General features: G+C 36.9%; 1 protein-coding gene across 3 annotated transcripts in view; it reads right to left on the bottom strand.

Moving 5' to 3' along the window:
* Positions 1-25,158, bottom strand: part of sntg2.L (syntrophin, gamma 2 L homeolog) — a 290,368-nt gene that overhangs the window by 82,582 nt on the left and 182,628 nt on the right. For 2 of the 3 annotated variants that reach the window (XM_041562253.1, NM_001094304.1), the window contains 4 exon segments: positions 23,839-23,930; positions 6,770-6,897; positions 5,319-5,448; positions 413-451 (listed from right to left, as the gene is read on the bottom strand). In XM_041562253.1, the coding sequence (XP_041418187.1) occupies positions 413-451; positions 5,319-5,448; positions 6,770-6,897; positions 23,839-23,930 (389 nt within the window). 3 annotated transcript variants of the gene reach the window in all.

Genomic DNA, 25,158 nt, shown 5'->3' with positions numbered 1-25,158 from the left:
TACTGAATTGGAGACATCTAGGAAGCAGCAGAATCACCAGGCAGTAGAAGGTAAATAAGGCCATGGCTAGGCCCAGGTTTATGGAAGAGCACAAGCCAAGAATTCAGACATAGTAGCACCAAGGAACTCAGCAGGAGTGGACACCTAAATTTGGGCACTTAGACCAAGCAAGTCTGGAAATATAAAGGTATTTTGGCACCACAACCATATCATGTCACATGAATGAAACAAATGCTTGTCTAAAACATATCTTGACAATTTCTGAATACCAAATATACTAGTGTATGCATGCACCATATTTTATAGTGATTAGCCAGAGTGATCCTGGTGACTCTTTAGAAATTGTAAGCACAAAAACAGTGACACAGAATTAAAAGTAAAAAATTAAAAGTATCACACCGATCGGTCTTACCTGGTCACACATAGAATAGCATTTGTTCACCATTTTCATCTGTTAAAAAAAGAAAATGAAATTAATTCCTATTTCCTACTTCAAAATTTAGTACATGAATATATTCTAAAATAACATAACATAAAATCATTTACAGAATAAAACAAACTAAAATAAAAAAAAGAATGTTGTAATTCTGTAGCTTTTACAGTAAGTGAACCTGATTTTAATTGCAGTTTAGACTTTGCTTGAACTTTGATGAAAACAAGCCTCACCTATTCTAGCCTAAGGTGGAAAAAATGGCTAATCATAAAGACTATTTTTTCAAAGAATAGACCCAGAGTAAAACGATGAGAATTTTCTAAAAGATCTTGACACTGATACATTTAAACTGATTGCCTTTCATTACTAAGTGCTTTGATCTGGGTTTGTAAAGGTAACATATAGTGCAGGCACCTTCTTAATGCTCTGGCCTCAGAAAATATACTGTAGTGAATCATGTGTGACCCAGTTTTTAATCCGAAAGCAGAAATGTGCGCAAGATTATATGGAGGAACAGGTAAGTAAAAAAGCACTTCCAAATGGAATCCTTTTTTTCTGATTGAAAGGATTGAAAATGGCTTTATGTTGGAATGGCATTTTATCTGTCCTTATTCTTCCTGGGAGCACCATGGTGGCATATTCCACCATGTACCAAAGCCATAAGACTAACCGAGATTCTTTGTTAACAATGAGATATTTCTCAACTGCAAAACACTACTGAAATGCATCGTATTTCCCCTTGTCTCAGCCCCGAATATACTGAGGAAAATAAGCAAAGCAGTGGCGTATCAGATTCAACAGAATACTGACCATTCAGCAAAACTGAAAATGAACTATTAAAGGGGACATGTTGCCCCAAGAAACAATTCCAAATCCTATTATTTTAGAATATAATCAAACAAAATAAACTTCACTTACACCAAAATATATGATTGACATCTGATATTCTGATGTTTTGAAAAAAAAAAAAAATAGGTTTCATGTTTAATTTGAAAATGACTTTAATTATACAATGTCTAGGTGACAGGTCCTGTGACGTTAAAGCTCCTTTGGCTGACATTTTCCATTTTCTCTGGTGTGAATAAGCAAAATAGGGTTTGTAGTCAGTTCATCATTGAGCCTTATATTTTGTGCTGGGTTCTGTATTTTGAATTAATATACATTTTTTTTAAGGAGACCTGATATTGCTGAGGCAGCGGATCATTGAGAATTTCCTTTAATACAAACCGCATAATGCTGATGCTAAGTACTAAATACTAATTTTAACTAACTTTATCCTTTGCAGGGGTCAAGGCCCAGTACCTGGGGAAGGGCCTTATGCTCTGTATACAAATATAGTTATAGTTAAATCGTGTTGAAAAAAGTCCATCAAGTCCAACACCTCCAAATGAAACCCAGCTTCCATTCATACACACACTGACCCCTCCATACCCTCACATATACATATATTATATATATATATATCTTTATATATATATATATATATATATATATATATATATATATATATATATATATATATATATATATATATATATATACTATATATTTTAGGATCACAATAGCCTTGGATATTATGTCTTTACAAGAAATCATCTAAGTCCCTCTTAAAAACATTAACAGAATCAGTCATTACAACATCTACCGGCAGTGCATTCCACAACCTCACTGTCCTCACTGTGAAGACCCACCTACGTTGCTTCAAATGAAAGTTCTTTTCTTCTAGTCTAAAGGGGTGGCCTCTGGTACGGTGATCCACTTTATGGGTAAAAAAGTCCCCTGCTATTTGTCTATAATGTCCTCTAATGTACTTGTAAAGTATAATCATGTCCCCTCACAAGCGCCTTTTTTCCAGAGAAAACATCCCCAATCTTAACAGTCTACCCTCATAATTTAAGTCTTCCATCCCTCTAACCAATTTAGTTGCACTTAGTCTCTGCACTCTCTCCAGCTCATTTATATCCCTCTTATCGACTGGAGCCCAAAACTCTGCATTCTCCATGTGAGGCCTCACCAGGGACCTATAAAGAGGCACAAGTATGTTTTCATCCCTTGAGTTTATGAATGTAATTTTCCAGTTTGCTGCCCAGTTTTCCAACTTAGACAAATCACTCTGCAAAGTGGCAGCATCCTGCATGGAACCTATAGTTCTGCACAATTTAGTATCATCTGCAAAAATAGAAACAATACTTACAATGCCCACCTCCAGGTAATTAATAAACAAGTTGAGCAAAGGACCAAGTACAGAGCCCTGTGGTACTTCACTAACAACACTGGTCCCATTTACCACCACTATCCAGGTACTATGTTCCTTAACAAGTAACCAGTAAAATATATAGGGCCTTAATCCAATCCTTATCAGATTGTCAATTAATATAGAGCCTTAAGAAGTGCAAGGCCCCAGATCTTCTTCTTATAACCCATGCTAAGACCTGCAGTTTCTCTATTTGCCACATTTCCATACATGGGTGTTTGTAGAATAAGTTAATGCTTCATTGAAAAAAAACACTGACATCAGTCGCCATAGCACCCAGGCCTTGCTTTAGGCAGTTATTGGACAAGGCTACCAGCCTGATACAGTATATCCCCTTAACTGGGGTGAAAAAAGTCCCATACAGCAAAGTTTATATAATATTAAAGATTAATAGAAGCAAGAAAAAGCTGAATTAATGCGTTATTCTTCAATGGTTTACTTAAATTAAAGTTTTCAGAGATAATTTTGTCAGTTCATCAGGCATGATATCAGAGTTCCATCAGAGTCATGCAGTGAGAGTATCTGATATCTATACTAATCAAAGTTATATTATATATATCAGCCCTGAATCATAACTGGAGGTGCATGATTCTTGAGAAGCTATTAAATCTTTTGAATTAATAAAATTATAAATTTTTTTAGTTGGGAATATCACACAACAAACTACCCTGTATATCCACATGAGGAGGTTCTCCTAACATGTATATGCAAATATATATATATATATATGTCATGCACTGCATTTTGTTACATTTTGCTAGGCTCGTATGATGGACATTTATAGATTTTCTAATTTGTTTCATATCTTCAGTATATCTCTTTTATAGGATGCAATTTGAACATTTATGGCAGAATAAATTTTTACTCAAAACTCCTACGGGAGTAGGGACCTTGTAAACATTTCAGAGCTGCTGTAAAAAATATTCTACAAATTCTATTTGAAAAATCTGCAATGCTAATTTATATTTTAAATTGAAGGACAATTCAGGAATGTGAACTCATGGATAATTTGGAGCAAATATATCAACACTAAATTAGTTCTCCCTATTTTATTTATTATTAGTTCTCACTTTGGCAAAAATAATATAAATGCAAGTTATACACTAAATGGCAGTGTGTTGGGAGTTTCCTTAAATGAGAAGGATCTAGGGGTTTTTGTAGATAATTCTCTAATTCTGGGCAGTGTCATTCTGTGGCTACTAAAGCAAATAAAGCATAAAAAAGGGCATTAACTCAAGGGATGAAAACATAATTATGCCTCTTTATAGGTCCCTGGTGAGGCCTCATCTGGAGTATACAGTGCAGTTTTGGACTCCAGTCCTTAAGAGGGATATAAATGAGATGGAGAGAGTGCAGAGACTAAGTGCAACTAAACTGGTTAGAGGGATGGAAGACTTAAATTATGAGGGTAGACTGTCAAGGTTGGGGTTGTTTTCTCTGGAAAAAAGGTGCTTGAGAGGGGACATGATTACACTTTACAAGTACATTAGAGGACTTTATGGGTAAAAAGGTCCCCTGCCATTTGTCTATAAAGTGGATCACCGTACCAGAGGCCATCCCTTTAGACTAGAAGAAAAGAACTTTCATTTGAAGCAACGTAGGGGGTTCTTCACAGTCAGGACAGTGAGGTTGTGGAATGCACTGCCGGGTGATGTTGTGATGCTGATTCAGTTAATGCCTTTAAGAATGACTTGAATGATTTTTTGGACAGACATAATATCAAAGGCTATTGTGATACTAAGCTCTATATTTAGTATAGATATGGGTATATAGAATTTAATTAAAAGTAGGGAGGGGTGTGTGTATGGATGCTGGGTTTTCATTTGGAGGGGTTGAACTTGATGGACTTTGTCTTTTTTCAACCCAATTTAACTATGTAACTATGTAACTATTTGGTTCTCGACTACAAAAGAATATTTCTGCTACTGATCAATTTTCTCACATTTTCTCACCAGTTTCTTGCCTAGCGAAGCACTCTATTCAAGATGGCATGCTATTGCTTTAATAGAACACTCCAATCATTGGACTAAATGATAGAGTTGAGTTAGTAAATTCATTCAGTTGAAGGCTAGGGGAACACTGTGTAACTTTTGAGAAGAATGTTATTGGGTGTCTTAGCCCAAAGTGTTATCGTTTAAAGCTCAGCCTAAAAACATGAGAAAATCCTCAAGAATTGGTTTGCAGAATTTGCCACAAGTAAGGTGCATCAAGAAAAATTAAAATGTTTCTCAAATTTATATAAATGTGCCCTTATCATTCCATATTTTTGCCTTTTTTAATATGTCATAAAAGATTTAGGTTGGTAGGAAATCTTCCTTTAGACTGTTACTGGGTGAAAATCTTGCAGGAATGTAAACTATGACTTTCAGGGAAAGATAATGAGGCTCACTTACTAACAATGGGCAAAATTTCCTTAGTTAAGGATCCCATAGCAACCAAAAGGCAGTTTTTCCTGGACATAGTAAATAAGAGTTGGTTTACCTTTAACTTTTTTTTTTTGTTACCATATCATACCCAATTAATTCTACGACTCATAAAACTTTACTTCAAATATGATGATTTGATCATTATTTGCAATTTATCTTCTTTTGACAAACAAGGACGAAAAAAAGAGACTAAACAGAGACGTACATTTTGTAGTGTCAGATCATTGATATTTGTTGATATTGCTCTTAACCAGTCAGCACTGTCATGGGCTGTATTAAACTGAAGAATCCCCGAAGATATCCCATCAAGTGCTAGCAGTTCAAATGAGTTACGTCTGCAGGAAAAGTGAGCAGTTGTTAGTGAGCTGTGTCAGCAATTAGCCTCAGCAGAATGAAAAGATTAATCACTATACAATAGAGTTTTAGCACTTTAGTTCTATATATTAACAAGAGATTTTTATTTTCTTTATTGAAAAAAAATATTTAAAGGAGAAGTATGGCTGCTTACTTAATATTTACCGTATTTTAATATTTTACTTTCTGTTAAATAAATGCTTTTGCCCTTTACTTTAGAGTACAAACAGTGCAGCTCAGCTATCTCAGATACTGAACGCCAATAAAAACTCTAATGATCAAGAATAAAAACACTGTAAACATGTTCTGCTGGGAAAGAAAATATGTCAGATAAGAACTTCTCAAATAATATCCCTGCACAGTTTATAAATATTATTGTATTTTATTATACCTATTTTGATTTTTACTTGTCTTTTTGGATAGGATCTTCTCACTGGCTGTTCTTATTGTTGAGAAAGCGATGCAAAGTTCCTTTTGTCCTTTAACAGTATCTTAGAATCTTTAATATGTAAGCCACCCATATATTTTCCAATGGTGGGGAGGAAACCACTTTTCAGACAGCACATAGAAAATATATAGTGGCTTTTTGACAGCTGCTAAAGTTGATTTGTAACGTTGAAAGGGTTCAGGGCATTGTACTGTAGTTAACAAATGTAGGACAGCCACAATTTTGCTGCTGAAGCAATGTATGACATTTATGGGGATTAGCCACATGGAATCGTTCCTGAAGTCTAACTAAGAAAAAATGTTATTTGTTGGTGGATTGTGTGTTTCTGAAATGCACAGGAATCTGAACAAACCAGTCAAGTTCTTTAACTCTCATTAAAACCAGTTCTGTTTTGGCCTTACATTGCTCATGGTTCTACTGAAACAGGAAAGTGCCTTCCCCAAACTGTTGCCACAAGGTAAACTGTGTGGAATTGTGAAGAATGTCATTGCACTATGTAGTGGCCTTTGTATCATTAATGATGGGTGTTGATTCCATAGTCAATTCCAATAATTAGAAGGGGTCTCCATATATGTTTAGCCATACAGTATATACTATACAGACCAACTAAAAAACATAACATGAGTACACTGGCAAAACCAAATGTAGTCAAGCCATTTAATTATTATCTACTCCAAAAAGGCATTCGTTATAGGGCTTCCTTAGGACGGTTTTTAGTAACTTGGCTTTAGGTGTAGTCATTTGACAACTTCAGATGCATTTGTGTTGCCAAGTAGTTTGAGATATTTTGAGCTGTTTTTTCTTCATAAATGATATAATTAAACACAAAAGTCATAAGATACAAGATCCCAAACCTTAACTTTACTGTTGAAACTCTGAATCTTGATATCCGAGCCATTAATAGTGGGATTGAAAGTGCATCTATCCATCGCTTCTCATATTTGGCTTGTTTAACTGTTGGCGAGGAAGGAGATGAAGGAGCCTAATGCATACAAAGACAAAAAAAACAAGATAAATGGTTTTCAATCAGTCTTTTATTTGTAAAGTCCAAATATATTTACCTGTGATGTACAGTATAACACACTTAAGCACATAACAACTTCAAACCTATTGGCTCCAGTCCTTAAGAAGGATGCTGTAGAAATGAGCTGGAACGAGTACAAAGACCTGCAACTAAACTGGTTAAGGGAATAGAAGATTAAACTATGAAGGTAGACTGTCAAGATTCAGTTTGTCTTCTCTGTACAAAAAACACTTGCAAGGGGAAATGATTACTCTGTACAAGTACATAAGAGGGCATAATAGACAAATAGCTGGGGACCTATTTTCCCATTAAAAGGATTAATGCACCAGAGGCCACCCCTTTAGACTAGAGTAACAGAACTTTCATTTGAAGCAACATAGGGGGTTCTTCACAGTCAGGACAGTGAGGTTGTGGAATGCACTGCCGGTAGATGTTGTGATGGTTGATTCTGTTAATGCCTTTAAAGGAGAAGGAAAGCTACTGAGGCATTTTATTGCCAATAGATTAGCTGCAATAGTGCAAGCTAGAATGCTATATTTATTCCGTAGAATGTTTTACCATACCTGAGTAAAAGGCTCTAGAAACTCTCTGTTTGTTTAGGATAGGAGCTGCAGTATTAACATGGTGTGACATCACTTCCTGCCCAAGTCTCTCCCTGCTCTGGGCTCAGATTACAGTAGAGAAGGGGGGGGGGAGAGGAGCAAACTGAGCATGCTCTTGCCCAGGGCAATGAGGTTTAAGCTGAAGGCAGGAAGTCAGATACAGAAGCCCATGAGTACACAATAGAAGGAAAGAAATGCAGTGTTTCTGAGGACTCAGAGCAGCACTACTTTGGGGGTTTACTGGTATATTTAGATGGACCTTTCTGATAAGGCTTACTTAGTTTTAACCTTTCCTTCTCCTTTAAGAGGGGCTTGGATGATTTCTTGGACATATCAAAGGCTATTGTGATTGTATTGTGAGTGTAGGGGTTGGTGTGAGTATGTGTAGGTATGTGCACTGGGGTTCATTTGGAGGGGTTGAACTTGATGGACTTTTTTTAACCCAACTTAGCTAAGTAACTATGTATTACATGCTGTACTTAAAGGTAGGTTGGCACTTAAAATATTGGTTGTTGGGTCATCAAATTCCATTTCTGAGCAAGTGAATGTACAACATAGTTGATGAGCTCTCCTAAGCTGGCAATAACCAGGAGAATATGCTTATTAGGCCATGTAAGAAGATTATTGTCTAACAGGAAGACAAGCCCTAATCACAGTGTCATTAAAGCTGTGTTCTGGGGATGTTTTTCTGTGACAAAAGTGTAAAGTCACCACTCTTTGATATATACTGTAGCACAATCCAGGACAATTAGTGGAGATAAACTTCACTTTTATTTCTTTTTATTTTCTATTTAAGTGTAAAACCACTGAAAGGATCAGGGTACATAATATACACATAATATACAATACACATTAGAAGTCACTTAATAACACGTATGTGGATGCAGGTGCTCAAGACTGAGTGCAATTGGGTGCGTTCGTTCTGCCTCTTTTGATAAATGATGCACAACCAATTGATGCTTGGGTTTCTGTCTTTACTTGCTAGATACAACCTGCAAATAAGTTGGGTCAAAATGCAAATGTAATTGCATCTACTATGATGCACTGGATGGATGGTGCAACTTGGAGCATGATTGTAATTATGCTGGAATTCTGGGAAAATACTGCATTTTGGGTAAATAATGGCAACTTGCATCCACAATTTTACTTGCACATTGCACTTGCATTTGTAAATTACCCCTACTGTCAGGCCATGGTGTAGGTAAGCCCAATTAAGCAAGATAAATGCATCTTGTAATTTAGAATAAGATGTCTTTTATGATACATATATACTTTTTTGTTTTGTTATATAAAGGTTAAAGCTTTAAAAAATGTAAAAGAAAAAGAAAACTACCATCCTTGTGAATACAAACAGTAAAGGTGCTCCTGAGTATAATATTGATACAGTCAGCAGTTGAAAAATATGTACATATATTTTCCTTTTTTAAGTTGATTCTAACTTTTCTGTCTCTACAAATCTAAGGCATAAAAGCAATGTAAGACAGGCGACAGAAAATCAGCTGCATTTCTATTTACCTACTGGTATTTTTTGGGGGAGCTAAAAAAAAATTGTCAGTGATCCTTAACTTTGTAGCTTGGGGATGACAGTTTAAAGTGAGCTTCCTCTACAGAGAAACACTATACAAATTCATGACGAGAAGTTGCATGATTTCTTTTGAGAGATTCAGGAACAGGCTGCGGTGTGATTAGATGCCTGCGTCTGTCCAATTAAAATCATGAAATGTGAAGTCAAAGAAAGAATGACATTTAAATAAATACATACAAACAAATAGTGAGAGATTTACTGCATTTCTTCCTCTGTGTCTTTAGATCAACTCAGTAAGAGAAATTCTATTTGAATCCCTTTCTCAGTTGGAAAAAAAATAGATAAAAGGCAAAGCTGCATCCCTGAGAACAATGTGAGAATTTCAAATTAATATGGTATGTATTTAAGGGAATTGCATTTTATCCTGTTTAATACTGCAATTAAATATGTCTGGACATGGATACCCAGTGTGATGTAGATCTAATGTGGGGATGAGCTAAGATTGCCACAGCTTGGTGCATTCTCAGAGGGAGTTAATGGCTATAAGAGTGGGGTAGCTTACCTATTGCACAGGTATGGGACCTGTTATGCAGAATTCTCTGGACCTTGGGTTTTCTGGATAAGGTATCTTTTCTGTAAATTGGATCTTCATACTTTAAGGTGGTTATTTACTAACCTCTAATTAATCTGATTTTTATTAAAACAAAGTTGACCAAATTCCTTCCCCAAACTGAACTCATTCATCAGTAATTTTTCTCGAAAAATCGAGCTGCTATTCATATTGTACGATTGACGCTCTGGAACCTTGACTTTTTCTGATTAACGGATGAAAACCCTGATTTTATCGGATTATACAGCGTAGATCACAATATCAATAAACAACTTCAAATACATCATTGACTTCTATTTGACTTCAACAGGTTTGAGATGGAGTTTTTTTTAAGCAGCTTTGGGGTATGACAAATCTCTAAAAATTTAGGGGGTTATTGATCAAGGTCTGAATTTATCTCAGTATTTCTAATATCCAACTTCGAGCAACTCCGAATCCCCGAATGGACCGTATTTATTAAAAAGCCCGAAAAAATAGGGTTGGGCAAAACTCAGAAAACTTTAGAGCTTTCCCCGAAAACTACGAATTGTATGGAGTTTTCTGCAAAAACGTCGATTTTTTTCGTTGTTTTCAGAGTTTTTTGCTCCTAATCCCCGAAATCATCGGATATCGGTACAGACATCAGCACAGACACTGGGACCTTCCCCATTGTCTTATACAGGACCTTGAGAGATTTTAGATGCCAGGATGTTGGATTCCGAGTTTTTAGACTTTAATAAGTCTCGAATAATTCATAGTTTCTTTTTTTTGCCCTGAAAACTATTCAATGTTCGGAAATTCAGAACTTGATAGATAACCCCCAATTGGCTGTTTTTCTTCCGATAAGGATTAATTATATCTTAGTTTGGATCAAGTACAAGTGACTATTTTATTATTATTACAAATAATTTTTTTTATGTTTTTAAAAAAAACTGAAAAGAAATGTTGACATGTTTGTGCTGTACACTTGGGATTCATGTATGTAAAGGGCTAGATATTTCTAAAAATATACAGTATCAGTCTGTCAGTACAGGAAAAAGCCATAAGAAAAGATGCGGTGAATACATACCTAGCACTGAGATGGCGACAAGCTTTATCTGCTCTTGACTAGTCTAGTTCGGTGGTATATTACAATTCAGCATGTGATGGTTTATTTTTGCTGCTCTGTGCTATGAAGAACACTGTATTGCTCCATTAAAGGAAGCCTTGCACAGCATCAGTTATCGTAAATGTGCCAGAATTACTGCATATATAAAAATAGTTATTGAAAGAACCAAGTGGGCTCCCAAAGATAGAGATTATATTTATTCCAATGCATTACTATACTGAGTTATTAGGAGAGAAAAGTTATATTAATATAATTTATAATCTCAGTTCCTATTATAAGAAATAGTATTGTAATCAGGGAAATGTCTTCCCCCTCGGTGAGATCTTCAGAAAGAAAGAATATAGTCAGGGCTAAAGTTAAAGAGATATTGTCAAATCGTGGCTTTCCAGCATGTTATGCAAATAAACTCCTCCATCTCTTCTCAAGATAAATCACATTGAGGGCACCCCTAATATCAGCTGCCTCCTGTGCCAGATACCTGTGTGCCACAAAGCCACCTAACCTGAAGTAAGAAAGGTAGGACTGTAGGCAGCAGGAGGGGTCTAAGCAGCCTGGTATTTCTTATAGCGTCAGACTGGGCCAGCAGGATGCCGGGAAAAAACCCAGTGGGCCCCACTCCACTCAGTGTGACCTCCTCCTCCCCTCCACCGGCTTGCCCCGCCAGATCCGCACACATGGCCAAACCAAACCGCCCACTTACCTCGCCCGCCAATGAGCTTTAAGAAGGTATGTGCCACAAGGGGGCAGGAGAGGGCAGAGGGGGTTTGCTGGGGAGGGGGCCCTTGGGGGGTGCGGGGGCCCTGATGTGGCAGCCCTGGTGGGTCCTGAACCCCAGTCCGACCCTGATTTCTTATAATGTTTTAATACTATTATTAGTGGAACTTGAATGAGAAATGGATCCTTGAGAAGCTAGTAACTATGAATACAGCTCTTACTTTGTTCAACTGCAAGATCATGTGGACCTACAATTTGTTCCATTCTAAGTGATCAAATGCAAGTCTCTCATGACCTGGAACAGAGGTGTTCCCTAATGGGTTAATTCAGCCATTTACGAAGGATTTTAGAACTTTCATTGTTATACTATTCTACTTCTCTGGTAGTGAGCGGTCTCCTGGCTGGCTCTAGCAGCTCTTTGGTTATCAGCTAAAGACACAGTCAAACAGAATTACAAATATTAATATAGATGAGCAATATTGTGTAGGAGATCTTTAAAACATACTGCATTTAAACCAAGGAAAAGACGTATTCTGAAATAAAGGTTGTTTAATAGAATGACTGTGGGAAAATGCTCTTTATTTTGGAAATATATCAATTTTTGTATAGTTAAGCATCCTGGTAAACTGTGAAGAGCTGCAGGATATCTTTGTTTTCTGCAAATGTTTCCTTCTGAATTTGAATAGATTTTAGTTACGTTTTTCCCCACAGTGAGACATCTATAAATAAGATATTGTATCAGAGAATAATTCATTCACAGTGCATCAAGTCTGAGCTCCTGCAATTTTAATTCCCCCCAAAATACAAAAAGAATTCATGTTCATCGGAGTTTGCAAAATATGTATTATTCCCCAAGAGCCTTGTGTTTTACTTCTGCTCATTAATTCAGACAAGCTATTGAGTGTCTTTAGAGCTGATAGAGCAACAATCCTTTTAATGAATAAACTGAAGCCACTGTGTGAGCTTTTAAAATTCTGGCAGGCAACCAACAAATCCAAACTTTGTGTACTGAAATGATACAGGCTCATATGAGCTGAACAGAACAAAACATACAAATAAACAAGCCGATGGCCCACTTGCTATAGCTGACTTGCAACTCTCCTCATTCACATTGTGGTTTAAACTAGCTACAGGGCTACAATCAGGACCAATTTAATAAATGACAAAATGAGCTTTTGCCCAGGGGCCTGACAGGACAAAGGGGCCCAATATCAGAGTGATAGCCTGCAAAAGTCCAAAAAATTTTTTTTATGTGTAACCGGTTTCCCCCATACATTTTCGAACATATGACACATTAACTATACAATGGGCTCATGTGTAGGGCATTATAACAACTCTATTGTCTTTATAAAGGTTCCCTGGAAATGTGTAATTTAAAGTGGAAATGGAATGTATTTGCTGCAACATATAACATAAAGACGTCCTTTCAACTTTAAATTTCCTGCCGTATTTAAATTAACCTGAGCGCAAGACCTCTAGCGAATGTGTGCTAGGCAGAAATGAACGCTAGTGCATCCTCACTTTGAGTTGCTCGCATTGCGAAAGTAATGCTCGCGTAAATTCGTCAGTGTTCGGGCACCAAGGATAAAACTCCGCATGTTACTGAATTAGTGTTGGCGGAGGTGAATTTTCACCCGGCGAAGTGTTGCGATGGGTGCAAAGCGGACACTGGCGAATTTTCACCAGTTAGTAAATCTGCCCCTATGTTTAAGCATTTCTTTACATTTTTTGTTACCATTTTTGGGATGGGGAGGAATGAAATGCCCCCACTCTCCTACAGGTTCCAAAGTCTTCTCTGTATGGAATACTTTTTATGTATTTATAGCCACAATCATTTTTGTCTGAACAATTGTAAATTTTGAAATATTGTGTTGAAATGGAATTCTACCTGGCAACACTCTGGGGCAAATTCACTAAGCGCTGAAAATGCTGCAAGTTTCGCCAGGGTGCCGCTAATTCACTAAAATCCGAAGTTGCGGTACCGTTAATTCATCAAGTAAAGTGAAGTTACACTAGCGATGCCTAATTTACTTACGGCGCCAAGTTAAAATACAATGGACGTATATGTAGCAGCAAATACATTACACTACACAAGCCTGGGAAACCTTCATAAAATAAAATAGAGGTGTTATTTTGCCCTATACATGTGCCCACTGTATAATTTAGGTGCCATATGTTAGGAAATGTAGGGGAGAAGGAGGGTACCCCAAAAAAATTTACGATCTTTTTCAGCCTATCACCCTTAAAAAAGTAAAAGACGCCAGTGTTTTTTGGGACTTAGAAAAAAATTCAATTTTTTTTTAAGCAAGTCCTATCTAGCAAGCACTTGGCCTGATCTGAGGTGGTCAAGGCAAATCTGGCGCAAGAGGTAAAGTTCAGTAAAATCCGTAAATTAGTGAATTAGCGTAGTTACATCCCTTCGCCATCACGCAACTTTAACTGCCGTTAGGGTGCAAAGTAGCGCAAGAGTAGGTCCACTTTGCAAGCGAATTTACGCCAGCACCCGTTAGTAAATCGGCGAAGTGGCAAAATGACGTCATGCTGGCGGAATTTTCGTTAGCATTAGTTGACCCATATATGGCTGCCGTTCTGATGTACTTTTGAAATATGATGGAGCCCCTATCTCTCTACACCAATACTCATTGATCGTCTGTCTGATGCTCTTTCATCTTTACCAATATGCCCCTTAGTTTACAGATTAAACCAATTACCCAGCACTCTGCCCCATCAGATCTTTATTCTGACACAAGCTACCCACAACTAATCACCCACCCCATCATAAAAATGATTTGGGTAGCAGTAAGCTTGACTGCCTGCCTTACTACAAAAAGCAAAATCCATTTGAGTGTTTTGTTATGCAATATTCAGTTAAAGCTCTGCTACAGATAAATACCACCACCGAAGAGTGTGAATAATTGAATTCAGATATAGAAAATGAAAAACAATAACCTTTGGTTTTTTTTACATCTGAATTGAATTTACATTTCAAAGTCCTACTGCAGTGTATGCCACTACAATTACTTTCCCTTCTTTTCCTGATCATATAACTGTTAAATGGGTAATGTTTTATTCTGCCAAGTGGATCAAGGCCTATGTCTCCGCGACTATTTAATTATGCTAAATAACTATGAATCAGTGAAGCTGGCAATATTGTACATATCATCTTGCATGTCTCCTGTTTAACTTTAGCCTTTGGATTGTCACCTTCATTTTTCTCTTTCTTTGAAACATAATTCCATTAAAATCGACACACATTTATTTAAATGTACAGTAATCATTTTTATTTGTGGAGTTTTGGCATGCTTGATTGTGCAACTTAATCGTGAACACATTCTTTATTCTAGTGATGGAATGTCAGAGGACATTGCATATGATTTGGGTGTTTTATACTGTATTATACTGTATACCCAGGTCAGGACAAATCAGTCCTACTGCTTGGAGCACTGGATTTAAAGGGAATCTAAACCAGCTAATGTACGATTGTTGTCCATAATATTACTGTTTTCAGCAAACTTTTTTCATATAAATGGTATTCCAAACATATGCCATGGTCTACATCTATATTTATACCAAAATGTATCACAAAATATCAATATTTGATCTTTCTACTTGAAAAACCCTGGGATTTTTTAATTATAATCACAGTAAGGGCAATGATACACACAACCTTTTGATTGTGGTGATAAAACATTGTGAACCTCTAACTGCCTCTTACCCTATGTTGACATACAGAAGCGAACAAGTATCTTATGCGAATAAAAACATTTCCTGTTAAAACTCATTTGTCTTCATTCTCCATTAGACCACAGGTAGTGCAATTACCGTTTACTATATTTGGAGCCAAGTGCCTGCACTTCCAGCTGCTTTGATTTCCACAGTTTTCAAAACACCTGGTATGACAGTGTCCTCATTGAAGGAGTGGGAGTTGTGACTATAGCGTGTAACCTGTTTATAATGATTGCTTAATTACATGTCATTCCCTAAACAGTGAGAGATTTTTATAAGTATCTATATATGTGTACATAATTGTCCAGAAGTGAAGAATCAGCACAAAAAAGTAAAAAGAGAGTCTCCCAAAGGAGCCGTGTATAAGAAGGAAAGTTGATGGGAAAGAAAGGAGCTTTCAAACAGCCTGACATTATAGAGACGAGACACCCTACGCACAAAGATATTGAAGAACCATTTTGCATTTTCTAATGGCACAGAACTATGCAGGTACAGAACAATTACATTCATCCAAGATGTCATCCTTGCAGGAGAACTGGCAATCTGGCTGGCAGTTGAGATTCAATGTTACATTGATAAATCTAAAGTAATGAGCTCAGGATTTAAAAGTATGCTAGATACTATCGATCATCCTTAATGAGACTTAGTTAGGCAAAACCTTGATGGAGAAGAGCCAAGGGGAGAGTAAACATAACTGTGTTAAGCAATGCCAGTCAACCGCAAAATGTGACAGCAAGATATTGTCCTGTGTTAAAAAAAAGGTTATCAATTTGCAGGAGGAGAAGGAAATTCTTTACTTTACCTTTACTAAGAACCCATATAGCATAGGCTATGCAGTTTTAGCTCCAATACTCAAAGGGGACATTATTAAAATAGATTGGACAGAAAGTAGGACAGCAAACAGAAAAATAAGGGGAAGGATAATATAGCCAAGGAAATCAGGTCTAAAAAGGGAGTTTCAAGTCTTTACCAGGAGGAAGGTAAGAATGGACTTAAAGCATGAGAGATGAATGTAAGTCAGAAAAATCAAGAATACCCAGAAAATAGCAACTGGACTTATAGTACCAATGATGAAGACACCTGGATAACACCAAGAATGAAGGTCATGTGAAAGGTTTTCAGCATGTAGCCATAGTATCAGGGGCCAATAAGTTATGAAGTTGATCAAGAAGTTATGAAACCCAGGAGGAAGGTGAGTAATACCAGAATGCCATGTGCCCCAGTACTCAACTTGTATATTATATTATATTATATTATATAAAATAGATCAGACAGAAAGCAGGACAACAAAATTAAAAATTGGGTAAGGATTATATAGCCAAGGCAGGATCCGATTAGAAAAGCTATAGAGAAGTGACCAACAGGCAAAAAACAAAAATAACTAGACTCTTAGAAAGATCAGAGCAAAAAAGATAGCAGACAGGTCTAGAAACAGAGTTTCAACAGTAAATCTTTGCCAGGAAGGAGGGTGAGGAATTACCGGAATGAACTTCAAGGCATGACTGATAAATGTAAGTTAGAAAATCCAAAAACACCTACAAAACTGGAACTGCAGGTATCAAATGATGAAGACAATTGGTTGCCACCAAGAAGGATGGGCATGAGGATGTTTCCAGCATGTACTGTAGCTGTAGAGTCAGGGGCCACTGGATCAAGTTATGAGGAAAGATGACCTTTAGACTTATGTAGGATTTTTAACTACAGGAGATACTAACAACAAGCAACTAATTAGTATCTCCTGGAGATTGGCCCAGTTTAGCTGTTCATGCCCAAGCTAAGTTGGTTGGGGGGGGGGTTCATGTCATTATATTGTTCTTGTCATTACAATGTCCAAAACATTTATACGGGATTATTATAAAAATCTAAATTATGCAATGAGGATGTACCCTTAAAATATACCTGACTTTCAGTTTTCTTAAAAATGAACTGTCAATATAAGTCAGCGAACCAGTTGACTGTCAGTGTCTTGAATTGTGGAAAAAAAACCTGCTGTGAAAACAACTCAGGCGAATACCTAATTAGAAACCCTGGATGTAACTATATCTTCCTTTTGAAACAGTATTGTGTTAACTGGCACCTCCTCCATTTTTGTTTTATTAAATATTATTTTTTATTTCTGACTGTATATATGAATATAAAAGTAAAAATAGGTTAAAATAAATACATGTACTTAAAGGAAAACTTTACCCAAAATGAATACTTAAGCAACAGATAGTTTATATCAAATTGAATGACATATTAAAGAATCTTACCAAACTGGAATATATATTTACATAAATATTGCCCTTTTACATCTCTTGCCTTGAACCACCATTTCGTGACTCTATCTGTGCTGCCTCAGAGATCACCTGACCAGAAATACTACAACACTAACTGTAACAGGAAGAAGTGAGGAAGCAAAAGGCAGAACTCTGTCTGTTAATTGGCTCATGTGACCTTATATGTGGTTTGTACAGATGAAGCCACTTGGATTTGTGAGTTAAATGCGTCATGACTCAGGGGTAATTGAAGAAACTGTGTTATCTTAAGTCATCTTAACTCATTTAATGCATTTAACCTTTTCATTAGCATACCAAAGCTCCATTGTTCACAATGGTGAATGCTTTAATTAGATGGGTTGTTGTGACACAGTTTTCTGTGTTAAATGAGATAAATGGGATATCTGTGTTTAGTTATTCTGTGTCAAACAGACAAACCAAAGTGGCTGCATCTGTATGTGTACACAGTGAATCTTACGATCTCTGGGGGCGGCCCTTATTTTTTAAAATGGCAATTTTCTATTTATGATTACCCAATGGCACATACTACTAAAAAAGTATATTATTATGATAATGGTTCATTTACATGAAGCAGGGTTTTACACATGAGCTGTTTTACTCAGTATATTTTAAAAGAGACCTACATTGTTTGGGGGGTATAGTTTTCCTTTAATGTAAACAGGTATATAACCCAGTTAAAAAAAAGGAATCTATATTAGGAAACACAATAGATATTTTAAAAGCATTTTTAAAAGCAACCAGCATACAAGTTTTTTATTGCTTTCAGCATTAGCACTGTCATGTTCAACCTCTGACTAAATACACACGTGTATAATTTGTACCTAAACTGTCAGCCTCCATTGTCCCTTCAGCCTTACTTTTGTTCTCTTCCTGAATGAAATATACAAGCTCCATTTGGGAAAAATGATTTATGTCTAACACATTTTCACATACTCAGTTCACCACAAAGAGTAAAAAAAATGCATACAAAAAATGTGGATGATTTATGAGCAATAGTTATCTTTAGCACAAACTAGAACATTTTAAACAAATAACTCTTGGAGATTCTGAACCAAAAGCTTTTTTTTCTCTCACACTCTCTCTTTCTCCATTTCCCCCTATGGGTCAGGTATTCTAGGATTTGATATGTTGTTAATATTTATAGTATTTATGCCTTACAATTCCATTCAGCTGGGAAACAAAGCACCTACTGATTTACTGTATGTGTCCAACCTGCTGATATTAAACAACTGCTAACACACATTCTCCATCAAATGGAGTGCTATAGGTTGGACACCACTGAGTAAGACTATATTGGAGTCATATAATAAAAAATTAAGGTTTAAGGCAGATCTGGTAACCAGTAATGTAACTATAGAGGTCTGTTTCCTCTATAGCTAATTAAAAAAACCCTCATCCCCAGTTGCTCTCTCTTAACGAGAAGGGGGAATCAAGTTGGAGTTGGCGGAGTCTGGGTGGGATGTGGGAGGGCATGGGAGGGACAAGGCAGGACATGGGTGGGGTGGAGGCGGGACTAGAAGTGAGCGGGAGGATGGGGATCAGAGTGCGCCGGGCCCCTCTGAGGATTTTTTTGCAGGGGGGCCTCGCACATTCTAGTTATGCCATTGCTGGTAACCCACAGCATGTAATCAGTAGGTAGCACTGACTAGACTTCTGTTTAAAAACAAGCATCCGATTGGGTTACTAGAGCTCATACAAACTTTAAGACTTTAGTCCATGTAGAGGAGCTATCTAACGTCATTTAAGCACAAAAATCATAGGTGGCAATATAATAAGCAAGTGGCATTTACTAGTCTGGTGTTTGAAAGCAAATATCTGTTTAGCTGCTATGAGAAACATGACCTGGATTGAAATTTGACGTGATTTATTAAATTACTTATTTTTAGGGAATAAGCCAGGCCCCCAAAGTCGGCTAGACACCTTAGTAGAAGTAGGCTTCTAGTCAATGGCAGGGTAGCTCTTTTTGAATACATAGATTAACAGCTCAGTGGAATTTTAAGTGCAGACTTTCAGTGCTCTTTATTTACCCTTGATAAAGGGCACTTAAGGGCCCAGAACATGTCATGTTGTATAATTCTGCAATAAAAATTCCACTAAGCAAATAATCTGTGTAGTGGAGTAACTTGGGTGCAAAATAATCTACTGACGGGGTCTGGCACGAACAATCCTCTTCCCCAGGCTCCTCTCACGCCCATTTGCACTGCACAACCCTCCCAAAACGATTTTTAGTTCAAATCGTTCGATTCGCAGGTCGAAGTCGATGGTCGAAGTAGCCCATTCGACGGTCGAAGTAGCCAAAAAAAAACATTTGAAATTTGACCTTTTTTTCCTCTATTCCTTCACTCGAGCTAAGTAAATGGGCCCCTTAATGTATCGAAATCGGCGCCGATTCTCCAAGATGGGAGTTCATTTAATTCATAGTATAGATACAAAATAAATATATACCTTTATATCAACAGCATTTCTAAACATTTCTAAAGTACTTTGGCATGAAATAAATAATGCCTAAGAAATGGTGTTGATATACAGATTTCTTTTTTTACATTGGTGGCCTTGTGGATCTTTGTAATGCCCATTTGCCCATTTTTGCTGTTGATTGCGTGTTCAATAACTGTAACTAATGTTAACAAATATGAGGTGATGATGTCTAATGGATATGCAGTGTACCAAGTAAAGTACCCTTTTGCCATTTTTTTGGTATTTAATAAATATACTGTTCCTGTTTAAGAACAACTGGCGACCAACATTTTTTTAAAGTTGTATTACTGTAGATGAGGGCCCAGCCTAGAGAGTCACTTAAAGCAGAAGTCCATAATTGAAGAATAGATATGTATTACTATTGAACTCCATTTTAACAGTGCTACACATTTATTCTACATATATTGTTTTATTTTATACAAGATGGACACTGTAGGACCCTCCAAGAAATCCCTCACTGCAAAAAGGAGAAATGACATAAAGGACAGTGAGAAACCAACTTTTTTTTAGTTCTGAGTAACAACATTTTACATTTAGAAGTATAAGAAGCTTTTAAATGTGTCTGTGTTTCTGGTCCAATATCCCCTGATACTGGCTGACTTGTGCAGAAATATGAAAAATGCACAGTTGGAATAAGTTACGGAGTAATGTTTTTGATTTGACAAAGATGTTTTTGTATAAATAACCATTAAAAATAATTCCACAGCCAGATAATCTGTTATATAATAAAAATATATGCAAGCATCTTGTTTAAACTATAATGCCGGGAAAAGATTTTGCTTCCTGGTATAGACCCACTCTAAACGAAAAGAACATTGTGTGAGATAATTTCATTCAGCATTTTGCCTGAATGCCCGAGGGACCGATTATCTAACCTGATATCTCAGAGCTCTAATGTGTTATGACATGCCATGGTGATAACATTTGCTAGTGTGCACCAGATGTATTTACTATAACACGATTATTTTTGAGATGTGTTACCTATCGACTTTCTTCTGCATTTTATGTTCAACTGCAGTCTCAATTTATAAGCAGGGGAGTGTAAAACGGAATTATGGATACAGGGTGCAGTCACAGAGTGTGTTTATATTTCATAGGGATGCAGGAGTTTAGCATAAATGTTGGACTAGGAGTCCAGGGTCCTACCAGAAAACCTTGACCATGGGGCCATTCTCCAAATTATTTTTGTTCCTCTCCTCACCTAACCTATTTTATTCTTGTTTCATCCCCATACAGAAATAGGGAATGAACATAAAATAGATCAAATAGTTACAGGTACGAGGGCCCACAGGCACCTGGAACCATTGAGAGTTTCCCTGGTACCCCAATGGGCCAGTCAGACACCGGTAGCATAAATGTTGGACTAGGAGGCCAGGGTCCTACCAGAAAACCTTGACTATGGGACCATTCTCCAAATTATTTTTGTTCCTCTCCTCACGTAACCTATTTTATTCTTGTAACAATACAATAGACCAAATAGTTAAAGGCAGGAGGGCCCAAAGACACTTGCACCCATTGAGAGTTTTCCTGGTACCCCAATGGGCCAGTCCAACACCGGTATCAAAATGTGTCTTAAATATTCATTTTTTTTTTTTTTTTTAAAAAAAAGCCAAATCATATTGTGTATTGGAGGCCATTTTGAAACAAATATATTAGTATTTAAAGAATTAATGGGGTGTTTCGCCTTGATAAAAGTGGCCTTCTTTAGATTAAATACATTATTTGGATTATGTATATGACCCACACACTCATATGATACGAGGATGTAGAGCGGGTCCCTGAAAAGTATATGTAACAGTCTGCTACCAGGAACTCTGTTTGACAGCTGAATAAGTCCTTATGAATGAAATGAATTCTTGACATCAGCAGTCTTCGCCAATGCCCTTTTGGAACCCTGAAACTTTCTGAGGCAGGACTGACAGGGATCCTTCCCTTTACAAAAGTTAGACTAGGAAAAGCGTGGTACAGAATAGGAATAGGCAAAACCGTAGTTGGCAACAAGCTAGAGATCCTAACTGGCGGAAAGTATGGCAGTCAGAGTTCAGGCCGAGCTTAAAACCAGAGAGTATTTACAAAATAACCTGCTTCATCAAGTAAATGAAAATATCAGAGCCAGGTGGGCAAATGTACAATATCAGAATGAAAATGTAAACAAGAACGTGCTAAAGGGGCTGGGTGTCAAGAGATGATGCAACAAAAATGTGCACCAGAATCATGACATGTGGCGCCACAATGGGAAAGCTGGCATGCGTAAAAGCAACTGGGAACCAGTCAACCAAGACGTAGGAGTCTCCTGATGCACATTACATATGTTTGAAAATGTGTATGTACTGTATGGAGGGGTGGGTTAACTGAAGCATCTGGCACCCTTTTTTCCCATTAAATTGATGGTTGATGGTGGCAGACTCATCTAATTGATGAAGTCAGCTCCAGTCTGGTGTTTGTACTTCTACAACTGAAACAAAGTAAGGATTGTACATTATAATCCTGGTATATGTGGTGCTGTAACCTAAGAAAGGTCCCTAGCATTTTACTGCTACTTTACAGGACTCTTTATTGGGACGGGGGGTATTGACCTGATCACCTCCACCCCCTAAGTCCTGTAATGTAGCAGAACATGGCTAAGGTTACAGCACCACATTTACCAGGATTATAATGTACAGTCTTCACTTTGTCCACGTGGTAGAAAAACAGACACCATATTGTCCTTGCAGTACTACTACAGAACCAGCAGGATATCTAGATGGTACAATAACAACGAAGAAGTCACTGCCATGTTTGGAAGAAATTGGCAACATGGGAAACTTTTTTCTAAGAAGAAGAGTTGTAGCATAATCTTTAACAATATAGGACACTGTACATGCACAAAAATGTTTGCCATTGCACCCTCGTATTCTCCACTTCTTTGTACTTTACCACTTCACTTCAACAGCACAGCACATGTATTTCCTCACCCATTCTGCTTTTCTCTCTCCCTTTCCCTGTTTGGCAAACAGATACATACTTTTAATGGACAACTTGGTCACCTTTTCATGAAATGTTGACACAGGCAGAGACAGCATTCTCTTTTGTGAGTAACCTGAACCAGCCACTATTCTGTCTATAAGCCCATGTGCCTCCCTTTTCATGGCTGCAATAACTTGCACTAGCAATAGAAGCATTTAAAGCTAGACAAAAGCCTTTGTGGTATTTAGTAAGGGCACAATGAGTTGCGACGAAGTTGTCGCAAATGGAGTGGGGGCAAGTTTGTGGGCAAATAAACAGGTGCTTAGCTCAATTTGTCCTTGCTGTTCTTCCCCTTGTAAATGAGCCCTCATTAGTGATGAGCAAATTTTTCACTCATGGATTCGCAGCAAAATTCCACATTTCACCATCTGCAATTTTTTTCATGAATATGCAGCAAAAGTGAAACACGGAACAATTAGCAGCTGAGACAAAAAAAATGCATTTGGACAAAAAAGTTGCAATAAGAAAAAAACTCCATTGACTTTAATGCATTTGGAGCAGGAAAAATCGTTGAGCGTGTAAAAAATTGTCTAGCGTAAAAAAAGTTTTGACACCCATTGACTTCAATGCACTTTGTGAATTTTTCACCATTTTGCTAATTTTTTCACAGTTTTGCAAATTGGGACAGATTTGCTCATGTACAGACATGTTCCACATAAGAGAATAATTGAGGATACTTCAGCTTGTGGGTAAATCACAAACACTGAAAGAAACAAACATTAGTTCCTCTACCAGCTCTGTCATTTACTTCTCCATAATTTCCCGTCCTTTTTTTGCAATTTCATCATTTGCTAAATACAATAACACATTTCATACTTCATTGCATAAAATAAACTCAAATTGCATTTGAAAAACAACCAGGTGCTACCTACCGTATTTGAAATATTTCCATTTAAATGTAAACCGCTATCAAAAAGAGGAGACGATGCCCCGCTGCTATGGTCACTCGGAGGATCCGGAGAACCTAAAATAAGAGAATGGCGAAAATGAGATTCCACAATCCTTTGGTTCTAATCCACTGTAATGTGGGTATGGGATCTGTTATCCAGAAACCTATTCTCTAGAAAGATTTATGGGAAGGTCATCTCTGATAGAGTCCATTCAGATTATTTACCATTTCCCTATAATAAGAAGACAGAACCGTGTACTTGATCCAAACTAATATAGAATTTCTCCTAATTGGATTTATTTAATGTTAAATGATTTTTAGTAGACTTAATGTATGGAGATCCAAATTACAGAAAGACCCCTTATATGGAAAACCCCAATATTCTGGATAACAGGTCCCATACCTGTACCTAAAATCATTATACTAGCTGTTGTATTTATAAAGCTGTACATTTTCTTCTACAAGTCAATGTGGAAAAACTCAAATTACCCAATAAGTATGGAACCTCTTATCCAGAATGCTCGGGATCTGGTGCTTTCTGGATAATAGATCTTTCCGTAATTTGAATATTTTGAATATGTCTACTAGAAGATATTTAAACATTAGATAAACCCAATAGGCTGGTTTTGCTTCCAATAAGGATTAATTATATCTTAGTTGGGATCAAGTACAAGGTACTCTTTTATTATTACAGAGAAGAAGGATATCATTTTAAAAAATTGGATTATTTTGATAAAATGGAGTATATGGGAGATAGCCTTTCCGTAATTCAGAGCTTTCTGGATAATGGGTTTACGGATAACGCATCCTACACCTGTATTGCAGAAGAAGCACAATACATTTGTTTGTCTCAACCTCCTCGCACAGCTGAAGTTAACCCCTTAGGTGCAAAACCCCCGAAAATACCTTTGCGTTGAAAAGCATTAAAATCATCTGTTGTAAAACAGATTAATCTACAATCATGCAAGAATGCTTCTTTTTGCAATTCAAAGGTAAGTTCAGGCATCTTTTCATCTGTGAAGAGCAATTCCCTGCCCCCCTGAGCCAAAATCCATAGACCTCTACAACAGCAAGAAAGAGAACAGGGGCAACACAATGATAACCATGTTAAAATTAACTTTATTAGCAGTCAAAACCTGCTTTTCATCGTTACTAGCTGTTTCAAAAAATCAAATGTAACACACTTGTTAATGATAATTTATTTTACAGGGAAATTTGAAAACCGTGTATAAAGTCATTTCCCATTAAATATTTATAAATGAATGAAGGGATTTAATGAAGAGGTATAATTAATATTTTGCAA

This window comes from Xenopus laevis, chromosome 5L (genome assembly GCF_017654675.1).
Source record: "Xenopus laevis strain J_2021 chromosome 5L, Xenopus_laevis_v10.1, whole genome shotgun sequence".
In the NCBI taxonomy this organism is placed as follows: domain Eukaryota; kingdom Metazoa; phylum Chordata; class Amphibia; order Anura; family Pipidae; genus Xenopus; species Xenopus laevis.
The sequence above is the reverse complement of the archived record's forward strand: the minus strand, read 5'-3'. Positions and strand labels throughout refer to the sequence as shown.